An 18,859-nucleotide genomic window follows, 5' to 3' on the forward strand; every position below is an offset into this window, starting at 1 on the left:
GAGATGGATGACCATGAGGAACATAAATTCAGGTCCTTTAAATTTCTTGTGGATCATGACTGATTAGGGACTTGGATGCTAAACACAAGTGCTGGCATCCTTGCTGCGCCACACACATACTCCTTATGATACCTGAATTCTGAGCTTCAGATGTCACCCCAACTCTTAAGTACATCAAGAATTTTAAGCCTCTGCATGGGTGCAGCCTGTGGTTAGGCAAGATGCTTCCTATTCAGACTATGCCATAGCTGTTGATGACAAATATTCTGCACCTTTCTCTGACCTATTAATGGGCAGGAGGCTCATGAACTGTGTGTTTGATTTATTGGTGCATCTGTATTTTTATGTTTCTGAGTTGTTTCCCCTCTCCCCCACAGTTCCACAGGTTACTCTTCCCATGTTAGTCAGAAAAAGCATACAGACATGTAAGCTTAACAGTCAACATGAACAGTAATTACAGCACTCAGAGCATAAAGTATTACAATAATTCATTTTAATAATGTTTATTAGGTTGTAACAACAACTATAAACATAAGTACCATTCAGCTCTTTGCAGATATATGAACTCACTAACATCAAATCTTTACCAGAATCACGTATTCTTACAGGTGTCCCAGACACAACATTAACTTTATTAATCAAAAATTCATAAATAGTAAAAATGTCCTCTGTTTCACATTGCAGCGTTCCTCAAGCATGTACATACAAGTCTGGAGTAACTTCTCCAAATCTATGTGTCATAAACTTCCTTAGCTGTTTCAACAACCATAGAGATGATTTTTTTGCCTGCAGCAAAGCCTTTTGTCCTTGAGCAATCTACAATTAGTATCTCTCTCAGCAGACATGAAAGTTCATTTCTGGAATGAAAGTGGTGATGAAACACAACACAATATTATCTGCTCATAGGTTGCCTACACACTCTGCCCTCATTATAAATCTTTCAGTTATAACACTGTCTCCCAAGAACAATATATCTCCCTTATATCAGTTTTTTATCTGAACTACCTCTCTTTGAAGATCTTAAAATGGTTGGCTTGCAGCAACGGAGATATTGTACTTAGGGTGGAGTGTGTTTACAGTCAGTTCTTTTCCTTTTTAATATTTACATAGTATTTTTTTAAGGTTGCTACAATTTATGAATCATGTACATTGACTTACATTTTCTGAAATGTTCACAGTGCAGTATTTTGTGGCCTAACCAAACTTTGTAAATGTCATTAAAAATAAACTTTTTTTTAATATAAAAATAGAATACTTTATGTGTTTACACCAACAAACCCAGTTCTATCCTATTCTAAACAAGCTATACAGTAGTATGCACAGAATTCCACAGGAACAGAAGTGTCATGTGATGTTTGCCCTAAAGCTATAGTATTCTTCCCTAATGAATGAAGGTTTTATTTACTCTCTCTTTTAAAAACTGTTTCTCTGGTCAAAATTTAGAATTAAAAGTAGGTATCATAATTCACTGGGTTGTGTGATTCAAGAAGAGGGTAAATGGGGCCTAAAGTAATTTCTTTTGATCAGTCATCTCCGCTCTTCAGGGATGGCATGAAGAAGTTATCAATATGCCTACTATGGCAGTGTCTTTTTAGGTCAGGGTTGCGGCAACACCTCCACTCTTTACTTACCTGTAGCTCCACCCAAGATTAGGTGGCAGAGCTTCATCTGCTCGCCAAATGATTCACCAGACAGCAGCCTTCAAGTTTTTAGTCTCAGAGTGATTCATTCTTTATTGAAAGAAATGGAGGCTTTGCATTTTTCAGAAAGAGTTCTGCTGATACAGGCTGTTTGACTCAATGAAATAGTTGAATGTTGGAACACATTGACACTAGGAATGCTTTAAGCTACATGATGGTCCCTTTGTTTTATGTACCGTCTGACTACACCAGAGGGCTGGTGAGACTGATAAAAAATAATAGAATGGTTTGGGTTGGAATGGGCAGTTGAAGATCACCTAGTTCCAAATCCCCTGCTGTGGGCACCTTCAACTAGACCAAGTTCCTCAGCGCCTCATGCCTTCAGCCTGGCATGGAACACGATGGGGCATTCACAAATTCCCTGGACAACCTGTTCCAGTGCCTCATCACCCTCACAGTAAAGGATTTTTTCCTAATATCAAATCTAAACCTAGTCTCTTTCAATTTAAACCCATTCCCCCTTGTCCTGTCAGTACATGCCCTGGTAAATAGTCTTGCCCCATCTTTTCTGTAAGTTCCCTTCAGGAAGTGGAACACTACAATTAGGTCACCCTTCTCTTCTCCGGGCTAAACAATCCCAATTCTTTCAGCCTTCTTCACAGAAGAGGTGGTTCATCCCTCTAATCATCTTGGTGGCCTTCTCTACAATTAAGTCAATGCCCTTGCTGTGCTGAGGACCCCAGAGCTGGATGCAGCACTCCAAGTGGGATTTCACAAGGGCAGAGTAGAGAGGTAGAATGCCCTCCCTCGACCTGCTGGCCACGCTGTCTTTGATGCAGCCCAGGGTCCAATTGGCTTTCTGGGCTGCGAGGGCACCTTGCCAGGTCATGTCCAGCCTCTCCTCCACCCCGAGTGCTTCTGGGCAGGGCTGTTCTCCCTCTGTTCATCCCCCAGCCTGTATTGGTACAGGGGGCTGCCCTGAGCCACGTGCAGCATCTTGCACTCGCTCTTGTTAAACATCATGAGGTTGCTGTGGGCCCACTTCCCAAGCTTGACCAGGTCCCTCTGGATGGCATCAGGTGTGTCAACCACCCCCCTCAGCTTGGTGTCAGCTGCAAATTTGCTGAGGGTGCACTCGATCCCTTGGTCTGTATCATTAGTGAAGATATGAAATAGCACTGGTCCCAGTACAGATCCCTGAGGGGCAGCACTCGGCACTGATGTCCCTCAGGACTCTGAGCCACTGATTGCTACCTCTGGATGTGACTGTTCACCCAACTTCTTCTCCATCTAACAGACCATGCATCGAATCCGCCTCTCTCCCCTTTAGAGAGAAGGATGTTGTGGGGGACTGTGTCAAAGGCTTTCCAGAATTCCAGATAAATGACATCTGTAGTCCTTGTCCACTGATGCAGTTGTTCCATCTTAGAAGGCCACTTGGTTTATCAGGCAGGATTCTCCCTTGATGAAGCTGTCTCAAATCACCTCCCTGTCCTTCATGTGCCTTAACATAGCTTCTAGGAGGATCTGTTCCATGATCTTCCCAGGCACAGAGGGGAGGCTGATAGGTTGGTAGTTCCCAGGGTTGTCCTTTCTTTCCTTTTTAAAGATGGGTAGAGTGTTTCCCTTTTTGCAGGCACCTGGGACTTCACCTGACTGCCATGATTTTTTGAATATCATGGAGAGTGGCTTGACAACTGCATCAGCCAATTCCTTCAGTACTTTGGGATGCATGCCATCAGGACTTGTGCACATTCAGGTTCCCCAGGTGGTCATGAACCTGATCTTCAGTTACAGTGGGGTGGCTTTGCCCTCCCTGTCCTCATTCTGTCTTCCATCTGCTCAAGAGGTGTGGAAAGAGAGGTTACCATTGAAGACTGAGGTAGAAAAGTTAAGTACCTCAGCCTTCTCCTCACCTGTTGTCACCTGTTCTCCAGTGCTGTTTATCAGGAGGGTTACACCTTCTTTGACCTTCTGTTTCTGATTAACATACCTGTAGAAGCCCTTCCTGTTATTCTTTGCCTCCCTTGCCAGGTTTAGTTCCAGTTTTGCCTTGGCCTTCCTCACCCACTCCCTACACAATTGTACTTTTCTATACTTATTTTACTGCACACCATTTCTTGATTTTGATTTCTGTTAAGACACTTACCATGAGGCTGGCTCTCTCGGCTGCCTAGGTTCTTAGAAACCTTGTTGATGTAGTGCAAAAATCCAAAGTCTGCACCATGTAGGAGGAAAATACATTTTAAACTCCTGTAACTCTCATTGTTTGCCTTAGCCTTTTGTATGAAAACCATTTCTGCACTGCTCATTATCCTAAAGTACATGCACAGTAATAGTCCTTCCAGCCATAATGATTGATATTCTACTTTCTCCTTCATGGCATTAATGATGAATTTTTTTTCTTGGGTCTGAGCACATTAGTGACAGTTTGTGGGGACTAGCTCTGTATGGTAGCACACCACATTTCCATTTGGTAAATTGATGCAGTTGTCCAAATACTTGGGAATTACTGTGATGGTTTATAGAATCCCATAGCCTTAAACAATATGATATTGTGTCCTTGTACTAGTGCAACTTGGGCAACAACATAAACATGTGCAACAGTGTTCTCACAAAGACCAGGCAGTAAAAACTAGTGGACAAAATGTTTTGCTTCTTGTTCATACAACTAAGAATGGATTTTCCTCTATTTCAGACATTCCCGTCATGTGTCAACATCCGTATCTGTGTTGTCTTGTGATGATAAAAGAGAAGGATAGGGAGCAACGCACTTCACGTTGACGTAAGTAGCATTGACATGGACATAGTGTTCCCCAACAAAAGTGGAGAAGATTGTTGATATATTTGACACAAGTTCAGAAAATGCTGGACGCATCTCAGGTTTTGGATGCCAGCACTTCAGCATGACTTCGTACCTGCCATTCAAATAAAAGAAGTGTTCAATTAAGAAATCATGTAAAAAGGAAAAAGCCCAACCCTCTCTTTCCTCCCACAGCCTCAATTACTACAATATCAGAATCAGCAGCATTTGCAGAAGACTTTGCAAACTATTTACTTACAGTGGATCAGGGCAGTATTCAGGTTGTAGCAGCCTTCTGCCTTGTAATAAGTAAACAGTTATATCAAAAGAATTTACATCAGGATAAGGTGGTGCCCCTCGTGTCATAAGTTCCCATAACAACACACCAAAGGACCACTAAGGAAACAAAGAAATAAATAGTAAGTTATGGGGTTGGAGGGCTTTACTTTCCAGTTTTAAGATGGTTTGACAGATTTAAGCATTCAAATGCATGGATTTTCCATTTGAAAAGTTATTTTACTGCATTCAGCTTTAAGTGCACTAATAAATACTGTAAGGACTTGAGGAGCCACTTAAATAAGAACTAGAGAATCTCAACTAAGTAAATGAAAAAAATAAAAGCCCATAGGCCTGCTACTTTACTGATATAAACTGGCAGGCCTCTTTTGAGGTTAATGGAGCTCTGACAGTTTACACGAGCTGATGATATGACTAACTCTGTGTAAACACATACTGAAGACAATATATGTGGTAAAAATTGTGCATCAAAGGCTAATCTGAATCTGGATTGAAAGGAGAGCTAAAATAAAAAGTGATCCTCCCAACTAATGACTTCATCTTAAAAGTTTTGTCTTCATAAATGTCCAGGTAATACTTGAGATTGCTCAAGGCAATCAGTAAATATTTATAAAGCAAATAAAGTATTTTTGAGAACTAGTAAGTTTTATGAGTCTCAAAGTTAACCTGTTTTGTCAAGCTTTCCAGAGCCCCTCCTATAGAAGGGTTCAGTTCCAACTTGGCTTCCTGGAAAGTCCTTAGTTTCCCTTGGAACGGGGTTAAACTAATTTTTCTTGAGCAGTAAGACAAAATCAGGTCAGCAACTTGTTGTTTTGTTACTTTCTGGATGTACACAGTCTTTTATTATTATGTGAACTAAAGTTAGATTCAAATATAAGTTTTGATTTGGAGTTAGTCCATTCATTAAATACTAGAAAGATGTCTCAGGCAATATAAAAGAATCAAATAGGTGATAAAAATATGTTTGTACATTACCACATCTGACTTTGTTGTGAACTTTTGAGTTTGTAAACTTTCTAAAGCCATCCATTTCACTGGCAGTTTAGCTCCTGTTTTATTATGCACACTGTAGTATTCTTTATCATAGACATCTCTAGCAAGACCAAAATCAGCAACCTTGACAGTGAATTTTTCATCCAACCTACAGAAATGACAAAAGGTATTAATTGCGACTAAGCATGCAAGATTTACAGAGATGGTTGATTATAATGAGTGACTTGCGTTTTTGAAATGGTGGATTATACTGAGTGACTTGCATTGACTTTGAAAGGCAGTACTTTATTTTGGATCTATTAACCAACGTAGCAGTGAAACAAAAAGTGTAGCAAAGTATATTTAACATCCATTTAACACAGTGAATGAACCTGGGAAATTATTGTTATTGTTTTGATAATACAATTTGAATTACAATTATTTTAAAACAATTGCTGTGTATAAAAACATTTTGGCTAATAGCCTATATATCCTAATTGAGTGCTACATCATTTCTTCCACAGCCGTTTCTTCTTCTGTATCCATAAAAACAGCTAATTTTTATTTCCAAGTCAAGACATGTCCTTTCCTACTTACTCTCAGTTTTGATAAGGAGGGGTCCATCATTATCTCAGTAACTGCCTCTGTACAATAATGTAGTCCTGTAACTAAAAGTGTGTTTGGTGTTCTGGGAGAAAGTCATGGCATAACAAAAGTTCAGCTGGGGTTACACCTCAGCCCTACCAGAAGATATCCTTAGTTTTTCTTCTCCTAAGGTTGGTGTTTGTCCTGGTAAGTAGTATCACTGTCAAAAAATGGACAGAGCATAGGTGTTGGCATGCTCTATCCTTTACTGCATGTGCTATCCTTTATTACATGTGCAGACCTAGCCACAGCAAACACTTGCTTTTGGGCTTCTTTAGAGAATCATAAAATCAGAGAATGGGTGAGGTTGGAACAGGTCTCTGAAGATCATCTAGTTCACCATGACCTTCCCTGCTCAAAACAGGGTCAGGGACTGCAGGTTGCTCAGGACCATGACCAGTTGGATTTTGAATATCTGCTCAGATTAAGACTCCACAACCTCTCTGAGCAACCTGTGCCAGTGTTCAGTCATCCTTGCAATAAAAGCATTTCTTCCTATGTTTAAATGCAATTTTCTCTATTTTGATTTGTACCTACTGCCTCTTGGCCTATCCCTGGGCACCACTTAGATCTTCTTCAGCCTACCATATCAGGTATTTATACATATGGATAAGATCCCTCTATGCTAAATATTCCCATCTCTCAGTGTCTACAGGCATTCTCCTGTCTTAAATTTATGAGGTTTCTGTCTGGACAACTCTGGTCTGTTAAAGTCCCTCTGAATGGGACAAAACCGTCTGCTGCATTTATTGATGTTATAACTAAATCCAGTGAAGGGAGTGGGACAGAACTTTGATGGGTCAACAGGACACAGTTCACGCCATAGCAGGTTCCTGCACTTCTTCCAGGGTAGTAGAATAGAGTTAAGAGTCCCCGGGGACTATATTTGCATCCTGGCTTCCTTTCTGATAGACATCACTACTGTGGCAGGGCCTGTGCTTCTGAGTGATGGATTGTAGATGGTCACCGGGGAAAGGGGTGTTCTCTTGTGGCAGCAGCTTTCCAGGCTCTGAAGTGCCAAGCCACATAGAAGTAAAAAAGCAGCCATTCAGTGGTCATGTGAGACACCTCGAAGCTGTTCCCTCCTCACCCAAGGAAGAGACACAGGCCAAAGGGAATGTCCTGTTGCCCCTCCTTGGACTTTGATTAGATGAACTAGGACTTTTGTCCAGTAATACAAATAATTTCTTCGTAGGAAACATGACAATTATGTTGCTTGTGGCTTTTTTCCTCCCTTAAAAAGCAGCACTTGTATGAAAATGTTCTTTTTCAGAGGCTGTTCAACTGCACAAGTGTGCACCCTTTGAAAAAAGAATAAAAAATCTGATGTCACAGGTTAATGACCTTTTTGCAGCCAGAGTTCCAGTTTATGACATACTAAAAATAAACTCCAATGTTTAATCCTGTACCTCATTAATTCACAACATTGGTGATAAATCAGCATACACATATCGGCAGCTCCTGTATCAGTTAGTCTTTGCGTGAACTGAACTGTCTGGCTACCCAGACACTAGTAAGATTCTTTGAATGTTAATTTGTGTGCGTAGCTGAGTCAAAGTAAGCTCATACTCAGTAATGAAAAACTACTGTCAAGAGGTCTCACTGGTGTTTCTTTGTGTTCCTGTTTTTCTCACAAAGTTCTGTGTGTTCCTCTCCCTCCTGTTAGGTGTGGCAGCAGAGACGTGCTGCTTCTGAAGAGGCTGGGTGGAAGCACAGCAAGTTGAGGCAACAGCAGTTTAACTTCCCTTAGGAGATGCCTTTTAAACTCTCTAACCAATGATTTTGAGATGCTATACTTTCACCTCAGCATTCTTATTTCTCACACTCAAAGAAAGCTTATGTGTAAGAAATGAGCCCGTAGCAAGATGAGTAGCTCATCAGTATGCAAGACAAACATCAATATAATTACAGAGCAATGAAAAAAACACCCTGTTTTGACTGAAAAAAAGCAGAATCTTGGAAACTTTTATTTATCTCATCTCACTGTCTTACACAGAAGAGTGTGATAACATGACTGGAAGTAGATGTTTTTACTTACATACAGTTTCTTGCTGCCAAATCTCTATGGACAAACTTTTTGCTTGCAAGGTATTTCATTCCTTTTGCGACCTGAAGGCCAAATCCAATTAAATCTTTTACTGTTGGATTCTGTAAAATACAAACATTTGTGATACAATGATTTCATAAACTTAAGGAGCAAACTGCTTTTTGCTGTGACTCTTCAGGTTTTACACCCCACCTGTCCTGCCACCAGAATGATCAAGACAGGTTGGTGCTTGTAATGAAACTGGTTTAAGTTTAGGTCAAGTTCTTACCTCTAGTGAGAAGACACACTATAAGACAACAAAAAAGCTGACAGTCTCCAGAAGAGTGGAGTTTGCAGCATAAGCAGCATAACCTGGTCTGGGAAGTGAACAGTATGCTGAAACAGCATCACAGCTGGCACACAGAATTCACATGTGTGAACTTAAGAGTAATTGCATGTAACTTAGTAGAAGGTACTGACTATGAACTTGGTGCTCATCAGCTAGAGATGACCAAGAAATGAGAGAGTCCTGTCTGGGACAAAATAAGGCAAATGGGACCTTAGCAATTAGCACAGGATGATTTTCCACAGTGATTATTAACTCTTTCTGCTGGTCTACATGGTAAGACAATACTGAAAATGTTAAATATCAAAATAAGTATAAACACAAACCTGTAAATCTTTTATCCAACCATATGACTTGCTATGTAAGAGTAAAGTTCCCACAGATTTCTGTGTTGTTGACAATGCTCCTTATAATTTTCTTCTGTGGAACAATCTTGTTCAACTGTGGTCATCATTCTATTTATTTCTGGAAGGACCATGGTACTATTCACAGATGAGGGCCCTGGTCTTTGTAGAATTAAAGAAGCTCAAAAGAGAAGAGGTCCCTATCTCAGAAAACTTAACTCCTCCAAAACCTTAGACAAAATTCATTTTTTTTTTAATTTTACTGGCTACAGTTGACTGTCATAGAGCAAAGCAAAATTTTATTGTCTCAGAAGTCACTTTATGTTGTCCTAACACTTTGAAATAGGTGAAATACTACAGTATAAAGTGGGCTTACACTACCTGAGGCAAGACCTGTGGTCTCATTCTTGTGAGAAAGCAGTGAGGCACATTTGAGGAATCTGCAGTTTTTCAATGGAAATCAGAAAGATCTCTGATAAGAGTACTCATAGTTTGTAAAACAATTCCTGTTTCTCTTTCTTAATATATGAATAAAAAAATATTGAAAATAAACAGAGTGTGACACTAGTTGGACATGGAGATCCCTTACCTAGGAGTTGGGAGAGCAGATGGTGAGGACTGGTACAGCTGTGCTGAAGTCAACAGAGATATGCCAGTTTAAACCAGCAGATGATTGGGCCCCTTGACTTGACTTTCATAAACACATTTGTTTATAAAGAGGCTTATGGATGGGAAATGAGAAATATTTATTGCTTATAATTTCTGGGAAACATTCTAGAGAGGAATTCGAAGGGGAAGGGAAGATGTAGCAGTGCTGTAGCTGGGCTCGATGCCAGCCTAAGCAAGTGCTAAAGGTTAAGGTGTAGTAACAGCAGCAAGTTACAGACGTAATGTAATTATGAAAGCTTATAAACTGTGGTGTTGGAGCAGGGCGTGGCTAGACTTGCACTAATGTTTGGTAGACCTCACTGTGTACTTACATGAGTCTCATTCCTGATGAAGTTTCGAAGATCTCCATGTTTCATGTATGGAAGAACGACTAATGGGGATCCTTCGTTGGGCAAACAGATTCCCAGGAGTGACAGAACATTGGGATGAGTGAAATCCTTCATGATTATTCCTTCTTTCAGAAACTGAGCTACTTCTTCCAGATCTGTAATCCCTGAGAAATCCAGTAATGAGTTAATTAAAAGAAACGGAAACAAACTAGTGTTCATTTCTGTACAGCATGTCATTGCACAACAAAGACATAATGAGAGACTACAAATGTGCTCCCCACATCCCACATTACAACCAGGTTATGTGCATTGGTTTTCCTACAATGACCAAATACAGTCTGTTGGTGATTTTAATTCTGTTTCTCCTTTTTTTTATAATGAATTACTTAAAATTCAATAACAACGCTTGAGTAAAACCCTTATTAAATATTGTTATAGTCTCTTCCTGTTTTTCCAGCAGCTTTGCCTACTCTTTAGCAATTTAACTTCCAAATCCAAATCTTCAGTAGACAGTAGAATAAAAAAATTACACTGCCTTTCCCTCATTTTCCAGTTTTCCTTTCTTTGTAGGGGAAATATATGGACATTTCATTTGATATAAAAACATATGCCAATGCCTCATGTTAATCTGAAGTAATTGGAATTGCTCCAAAGATAAATCTGATTCAGCTGCAACTAAGAATCTTTGTTTGTGAAAGTATACTTCACTGTAATTTATCAGTTCACCCCAGTTATCTTTGGAATTAATAGTAATATCTCACTGTTAAACATGTAACTCACTATTCAGTGACTTCACAGCACAATGAATTTTCCTGCTATCGTTATCCAGCAATGTCCCATGGTACACACACCCAAAATGTCCTGTGTAAAAAAATAAGCAATGTTAGATTTAAGAAGTAAAATTAGCTTTCTGGTATTTTCCACTGGGTAGCAATTACGCTTTAAGAAAGTGATCACACTTTATTTCTGTCCAGTTCCCAACACTTGTAATGTATATTTCCTAACTAACACATAAAACCATTACAAAAAATGCACCATTGAAAAAAACCACCATTACGTAAAATGAAAGCTCTATTTGCAAAATATTAGATATTTCCTGACATAAACAGAGAGTATAAATAATGCCAAGGCTCGTGCCACAAATGTTTCCTCTAATGAGTAAACACCATGTGAGCCAATTCCCACCATAATCTCCTGTGAGACACAAGTCAAAGGAGGGCACTTGGAAGGGACAGGGAGCAGACAGGAGGGAGCTGACATGACCCCTGGATTGGTGGTTCCTAGTGACCTGCAAGCCCACACAGATCCACTGGTCCACTGGACTGTACAAACTTGATGCCTCTTCAGTGAAAAGGACAGTCACTGTGGGCTTACAGTCTCTCAGGTCTGCTATTCCACGGCAAATGTTGAGTATTAAAAGCGATGTGTTGGCTGTGAATGGTTTGGGAGTTGCTCTACTGATCACAGACTGATGACATCACTCAGCAGCAGTCTATTATGGTCTCTTCTATGGCCTAGTTTCAAGCATAAAATGTCACTAAAAGGTAGTGAGCAAAATTTGCCTTCTTTCTCATGGTCTGAGCAGTGAAATGAACTGCCAGGGACACAGAAATCCCTTCTAATCCTGTGCTTTCCTGTGAAGCAAATGGGGTAGTCTACAGAAACCTACTCTGCGAAGTCACGTTGACCTGTCTGGGAAACAATGAAGTTTAAGCTCTAGGCTTGTGCATAAATTTATCCAAATCAAATTATGCACATGTAATTGAGGCTTTCTTTCACAGATGTACTATTTACTGGAAACTTTTAAAATACTAATATTTGCAGTTAGAAAGCAAAGTAGTTTTTTTGCTTTTGTGAGTTCGACAGAGAACAAGGCTACCTGATTAATTTTACTACGTTCCAGTCATAAGTACTGTTCAGAGCTCAGTTGGCTTTGCTTTTGGCTTGAGGTAAAATTAATACAAAGTTTGTTTTATAAAAGCAACTAAAATCCCATTAGACCACAGATTGCCTGGGGCCTGGGCACAAATCCTAAAGCTTGGATTGGGTGTGTCTACAATATTTTTGGGTTTGGACCATTTCTAGTTATGGAGGAGAAAATTTAAAATCATTAATTATACCGGCGTCATTCCTGATATTTTTTAACATTAAAAAATGGGAAATTACTTGGAGTTTTCCAAAACAAGAAAGAAAAGAAAAAGGCCCACCCTTGCTTTGGGGATGATGAAGTGTAATACATGGAAGGAAAATGCACTGACTGACTGATTAGTGGCTCTTTTCCTGCAGAAGAAGGATTAAAAATATACTTTATAGCCAATTTTTTTATCAGTATTCTTATACTCAACATGAGATCTGTGATACATGATCTGTAGAAGTATGGAAAATGCAGTTTGTACTTTAGTTATTAATAGGTACTCAATCATACAGAGATGAATAAATGTCCCTAACAGAAATTCTGGCTTGGGCTATGAAAGGTGAAGGGAATGCGCTAACAGAGATGTAGAGGAATAGGAGTGATAAGAAAAATTTAGAATAGGGGACTTGCTGTATCAGGAAAAAAACTAAAAGGAAGTGAATGAGAACCTATGCATTACTACATCTGGCATAAGAAAGGAATGAGGAGGAATGGAGAGCCTTTGCTGGAAGGAAACAAATGGCAAATTCCTCAGAGCTGGGGAAAACTTGTGGAGGAAAAGAGGTGTGGGCATTTCATCTGGACCATGGGGACTTTTACTGAATGCATTAGTGACTGCAAGCGTTTCCTGTGTCATGTAGCAATCGTGACAGATCATAGACTCCAAGTTTAAGGTCACTTGTCTCCCCGCCTTGGCAACCCCTGCCATTTAGGTGTGTGCCTTAGGCAATATCCTGTCACAGATTCACTCCTGCACTGCAGCCTTGTGGATCAGAAGCCCCGGCTGAGCTTTTCTGTAGCCGGGAAAAGGGTGAAACTGCTGAGGGGGAACCAGCAAGTTTCTGAGTTCAAGGGAGCCCCATTAATTGCAAACTCTTCCCTCCTGATGATGGTCTTCTCCAACGGATAAAATGCACAGACCCTTATCTGACTTTGGTTCCCCTTTGTTTCAGCATGTGGGATGCAGTGCTATAAGAGGTAAAAAGCTTGAAAAACATCTGTACAGACACCTTATTCAGAATGGTTTATAATGAATGGGCGTACAAAAAGAAGAGCAGTTTGCAAGGTAAGAGTTGCAGTACCCACCTCTTCCGATTACTTCGCTGAAGTGCACTATCAGGCTGTCAGCACCAATAACCACATGCTGCACTTCTTTGACCAGGTCAGGATTTAAGGCACTGATGTCAATGTGGACATTAGTTTGGAGAAGTGGACTGGCTAAATCTGAGTCTCCGCTAGACAGAATCGGGGAGAGGTCAGAGTGAGGATACTGGGCAGGTCTGCATGATCCGTTCTGAGACATGCTTGGAAACTGATCTGCAAGATGAACAGAAACTGTTATAATCCATTCAAAATTCTCCTTGAAAAATGAAGTTTTATTGCTTTGGAAAGCAAGGTTTGATTTTAACAGTTTGGAAGTGGCTTGGCTTTGTGGAAGTTTTGGTCACAAAGGGAAAATGAAAATATGCATTGGTAATCTGACAAACTCCAGGAAAACTATGTCACTAGAAACTTGCGCTAGTGACAGCTAGCCAGAATCAGCTCTGCTTTCATGAAAGTAAATGGCAAAACTTCCACTTTTCTGAGGGGATGGAATGAAGACTCGTCACTTCCTGCCAAGTAGAGGTTATCGCATTTCTGGTAATAGGGAGTAACAAGAGTAAAATGGAAAACTGACAGCAATATGGGAGGAGCTAGTAGTGAACAATTAAAAACATGAAACCTTTGATTATTGTCATGTTCTAATTTGGTAGGGAACTTTACATTTCATGAAGGTTTCCTAACTGCTGGTGACTAGCTATATTTATCCAATGGTAAATATTCAACCAGGGAAATGCCTAGAGGTGATTCATATCCTGTAACTGCTGAAGATAATACAGTTGGTGCTACTCATGAAAATAAAATGAGCCATCTGATATAGCAGAAATTAAAATATTTCAGTAAAGCCAGAAGTATATATTTGAGAATTTTTTTATCAACAGTATGTGGTTCAGGTATTTCAAATTGGTTTTTTTTAAATTTTTTTTTTAGTATTTTTTGATGACTGAATGAAAGAACTAAGTTTAATTTACACCAATTTCAGTCTGGAGTGATTCCAGTGGAGTCAATGAGAAGAATTAAGTCTAGGGTCAAAACCAAAAAAGTGAATAAATTTAAGAACAGAAATTATCAGGTACTGTATCACAACAAGTAAAAGATTCTGTACAGCCATGCTTTATATATTTCTGTACAAAACTTGGAAAATTTTCATATAGTGCTGTTGTCACTCTAGTTACTGAGAAAAACTGTGCTATTCTATCTAGAAGCAAAAATGCCAACTCCTACATTTACAAATGAGTTTGTTACTAACAGCAAATATCTATTTAATAATCACAGTAAAATAATCCAGACATGGCTGCAAAATAATTTTTGCAGCTTCTACATGTAAATCTGCATGTTTTCTAATGTTCCTGTTGTTTTATTCTTTGATAGGAATTGACATAAACACTGCAAGGGAGACATTAAGTGAACACATCTCCTTCTTGGATGCGCTTCCCGCTGTGCTTTGCCAGGATTTATCTTCCACCAAGGATCTTTGCACAGTTTTGTCTTGTGTACCACTTTCCCTTCTAATCAGTGGCACAGGCCATTTCCTTTGGGAATTTTTCAATCAAGAAACTTCTGTATGAGCTGGTGGCAGCAATTAAAGAATGGTAAGGGAAGCTGGGAACTGGCCTGTCTCTCAAACAGCTCTGCGACTGGGGCTTACAGAGGTGAAATAAGGATTTGGAGTGATTTCTATTGAGCTGTGTATGGCAGCACTTGAAATAATACAAGTCTATGTATATACCAAGACTAACAAATATCTGTGATATCTTACATACCATAATGTGGTAACTCCTAATATTTATAGGCTCAGTAATGGTAATCACAGGACATGGTCTCCATGTCTTAAAGGAGGTGTTCAGCCTAATGCAGTACGGTAAGTGTAGCAGACACTCTTCTGAAGAACCCACTTTAAAATGGTTTTATACAGGACAAAATTGTGTTTGACATAGGATTATTGTTCCCTGAGACCGGCATCGCAGCACACGTGGACCTCCACTCAATTTGTAAGTCTTCATATCCCTTTAGCCTAATTTTTAAACCCAACATTTCTGCCTACATTTTACCATGTACCATTTTACAGAAGGGGCATTAACAGGCAAAAGAGTATCAGTTTACAAAGCTCCATGACTCATGTTCAGCCAACAGAACTGCTTTACGATGACTGTATGAAGTTACTGAGACACACTAAACCTACATCCACTTGATATTATCCTTAAAATAATTTTTTCAGAGTGGATTTGCACGTGGCATGATGGACTCATGATAAACACAAATTCATTATATCCATTAGCTCCTAATAAATTGTTCAGCATAGTGAGTTTCCACTACTAGCATTTTATATATTCCGCCAACCTGAGTAAAACTAAAAATCCTTTGCACCTTATTCTTGGGAAGCACCTGAGAAGTACAGTTAAAGTAGCAAGCCTGTGAACACAGGAGTCCCACAAATGCAGTCACAGATAAACTAGATGACAAACTGAAATTAAGATACTGATCAAAATAGCTATCATCTGAAGACATATGAAAATCAAAATGCATAAAATATCATCTATACAGATTCCTAATAGAGGTGTACCTTCTAGAAAAGTTGATCTGTAGTCTACAGATTCACTTGAAACCATTTCTGTTGTTGGACTTACACTCCTTGCGCTCACCAACCTGTCCAGGTGAGGAGTGTGCACTCTCCCATCATAACGCACTAGGTCGCTTCCCAGATCTGAAGAGGAGAAGAGAGAAACATTAGAAAACTCTCATGGTTTTAGTATGCCAATATTCATTTAGCTATTTATTTAAATCTAGATGTTCTGCTCTGCTGGGAAGAAGGCTGTGTTGTTGCTGTGGCAGACATGTTCAGGACCTGAACTTGAGCTATCTGTACAGCACAAGATTTGCTGCAACTTGTGTTGAAGACCCACTCTTGGCCACACTGGAAGACTGAAGACAGCTTTGAAGCCTTTAGGGCCAGCTTCATGGTCTGACTGCGATACTGCATCACAACAAGACTTGGTTATATACTGCCTCCCCTGCTCCTCCCACCTTGCATAGTGTGGCAGCTCCCACTGGAAGTAAACCCAGAGGTCAGAGTAGGGGTCAGAAGTAAACACAGGGGTCAGAAGTAAACACAGGGGTCAGAGAGGAGCCAGGGTCTGACCAAGTTCCTGATTTGGGTGAAAAAGAGACCACGACACTGCAGTGCTCTGTGTCTTGCACAACTCAGGCACAGCCTGGAGGACTACAAGGCAACTGGATGAAGCTGAAGTACTCTTGATTCCATGCATATCATTTACTCGTCCTCTCTTCCAAAGCTGATTGGGCAAGAGAAGTTACTAGCTTAGAGTTCCTCTGAAATCCTTCTGCTTAAGGCATAATGTGCCCCTTCACCCAGCTCAGGCAAGAGCCAAGCACTGACATGCAATTAAACATTGGGACTTGATTGTGAAACCTATACTAATGCGTTACAAGAGGGCATTGCATGGTAGTTAAGCAAAGCATAAAATTATGTCATTTTTAAAAATCTAAGATAAAATAATGGACTTATTTGATGGGATAGACTATGATGGACCTTTAATTTGTTTCTTCTTCCTTCTCCAGAGGAAAAACATCAAAAAGATAAAAAGTAAAAGTGATGTTGAAAGTACTCCAGCAATTAGTCCCGTGAAATTCTGATCTTGCCGGATCAGCACTTTTCCGATAACTGTTGATAAAACTTCTTGCTTCCACTGAAAAAACAAAGAAAAAATAGTGTGATGATTTCCAAAGACAAGTAAGAACTAGATTATTAGTACTAAAGTATGAGCTGATATGTCCCATATATACTAAATCTTGGGTTTGTGATGCTGTACTGTGATAAGATACTGGGAGTGAAGAAATTGTTATACTGCTGTACATGAAAGCAGATCTACATGTTTCTTTCCTCATTACTCACCTTCAACAGCTCTGGTAGCGATACAGCAGTGAATTTGATACACCACACACAGCATGCACTCACACACACTCTGGATAACAGGGTCCCACTGTTACCAGATGTTAATTCAAAATTTTAAATTCATACTCTTACTCAAATGGTGCATGGAAATGTATGGGCCCATGGATATATGGGCTGAGATATACATTAAAAAAACCAGCCCAACTGTCTTTAATATGTGGCCTTCTGGCATAAATATGCCGTAACATCAAACTCACTCTCTTGTTGACAGCATGCCTACATTTTAGTTCCCAAGGTCATGTGAGCCTGTCCCTGGCCAGCTTCTAGCTTGTTGACAGTTTAAAGAAACAAAACAAAACAAAACAAAAACCCAACCCCAAAAATCAACCACCAAACAAACATCAAGCAGCTAACAGGGAAAAAGTGTTTTAGGTCACACAGCACTAGCTCAGTCAGTTGGAATGCATTTGGCCATCTTTTCTCTTCCTCCTGTGGAATTCATTCCTCTGGGTACTGTAATGATGGATTTGCCCGTCAACAGAGCAAATTTTCTTCTTCGTTGGGCAGACTGCAATTTCTGTGTCTCCTTGCCAGTAAACAAGTAGAAACCTTATTTAACCCCTTTATGTTTTGTTCTTTTCTATGCATAAAGCCTGTCGTGCATATCTGTTTCTTAGAGTTTAAGGAAATATCACATAGTAGAACTCATGCAATGTCGTGTCAGCTCCGGTTGCGTATGTGAAAATACGAACCAAATGCAACCTGTGCAAAAGTATTATATGAACGTAGGCACTTACAGTTCTGGGAAACATACACCAAAAGAAGAGCTGCATCTAATTTTATAGTTTGCCTGAGGTATCCAAGAAATTTAATAATTAATTTTAAAATAAATATTAAAATAAATTAATATTTACTGCATTAATACAACAAATGAGTTATTACTATTTACTTAGATTGCAGCAGCACATAGCAATATCATTCACAGCTCAGGATCTTGCTGATATGAATGTCATACGAAATAGATGGTCCTTGCTCCAAAGAGCTTACATAGACTTTGATCCTAATCAGACTTACATGATTGGCTAAGTTTGCACTGTTTTCAGTGAATCAGAGTCAAGTTTCATAGTTTAAAGGTATTCCTATTCCACTAGGATTTTCCTTTTGTTATGTATTTAAAAAATAGGAAGATACTGAAAGATCTGTGTTTTATTCTATGAATCAGTATATCTATAATTTAAATTTGGAGTAGCACACCGTACGATCACCTTTAGAAAAATGGTCAACTCAAACATTTGTCCAAAGTGTTTTGTCTTACAAAAAAAGTTGAAATGAAATTATAAAAAGCAGACAAAAAAAAATCTTTCAGGAAGGATGTGATCCTCTTGACTGCTGCTGAATTTTTTGTTGAAAAAAGGGCTTATGAGTTCCAAACTAAACGTACTTCATTATAGCTTCCCATTCTTCCCCATATGTTTCCTCTTGCGTTTGGATTAATAGCTATAATTTTACTTCTGTGCTTAGCTCAGGTTCTACTTTGTGCTGAAGCCTCCAGAAACTCTCTGTACAAACAGGTAATAACAACACTGAAGACAATATTTACTTTAAACTAGTTAATATTATTTGAATTTCCATCCAAAACA

General features: G+C 39.4%; 1 protein-coding gene across 3 annotated transcripts in view; it reads right to left on the reverse strand.

Moving 5' to 3' along the window:
• Positions 1 to 487: 487 nt before the first annotated feature.
• The window catches only part of MET (MET proto-oncogene, receptor tyrosine kinase), a 93,291-nt gene continuing 74,919 nt past the window's right edge, over positions 488 to 18,859 (reverse strand). For all 3 annotated transcript variants that reach the window (XM_050323788.1, XM_050323789.1, XM_050323787.1), the window contains exons 13-21: positions 16,857 to 17,013; positions 15,870 to 16,010; positions 13,292 to 13,522; positions 10,852 to 10,932; positions 10,054 to 10,235; positions 8,396 to 8,505; positions 5,716 to 5,881; positions 4,703 to 4,839; positions 488 to 4,558 (exon numbers count right to left, since the gene is read on the reverse strand). In XM_050323788.1, the coding sequence (XP_050179745.1) occupies positions 4,348 to 4,558; positions 4,703 to 4,839; positions 5,716 to 5,881; positions 8,396 to 8,505; positions 10,054 to 10,235; positions 10,852 to 10,932; positions 13,292 to 13,522; positions 15,870 to 16,010; positions 16,857 to 17,013 (1,416 nt within the window). In that variant the 3' untranslated portion in view covers positions 488 to 4,347. The remainder of the gene's footprint in view (positions 4,559 to 4,702; positions 4,840 to 5,715; positions 5,882 to 8,395; positions 8,506 to 10,053; positions 10,236 to 10,851; positions 10,933 to 13,291; positions 13,523 to 15,869; positions 16,011 to 16,856; positions 17,014 to 18,859) is intronic.

This window comes from Myiozetetes cayanensis, unplaced genomic scaffold, assembly GCF_022539395.1.
Source record: "Myiozetetes cayanensis isolate MyiCay16 unplaced genomic scaffold, myiCay2020 scf3, whole genome shotgun sequence".
Taxonomy (NCBI): Eukaryota; Metazoa; Chordata; class Aves; order Passeriformes; family Tyrannidae; genus Myiozetetes; species Myiozetetes cayanensis.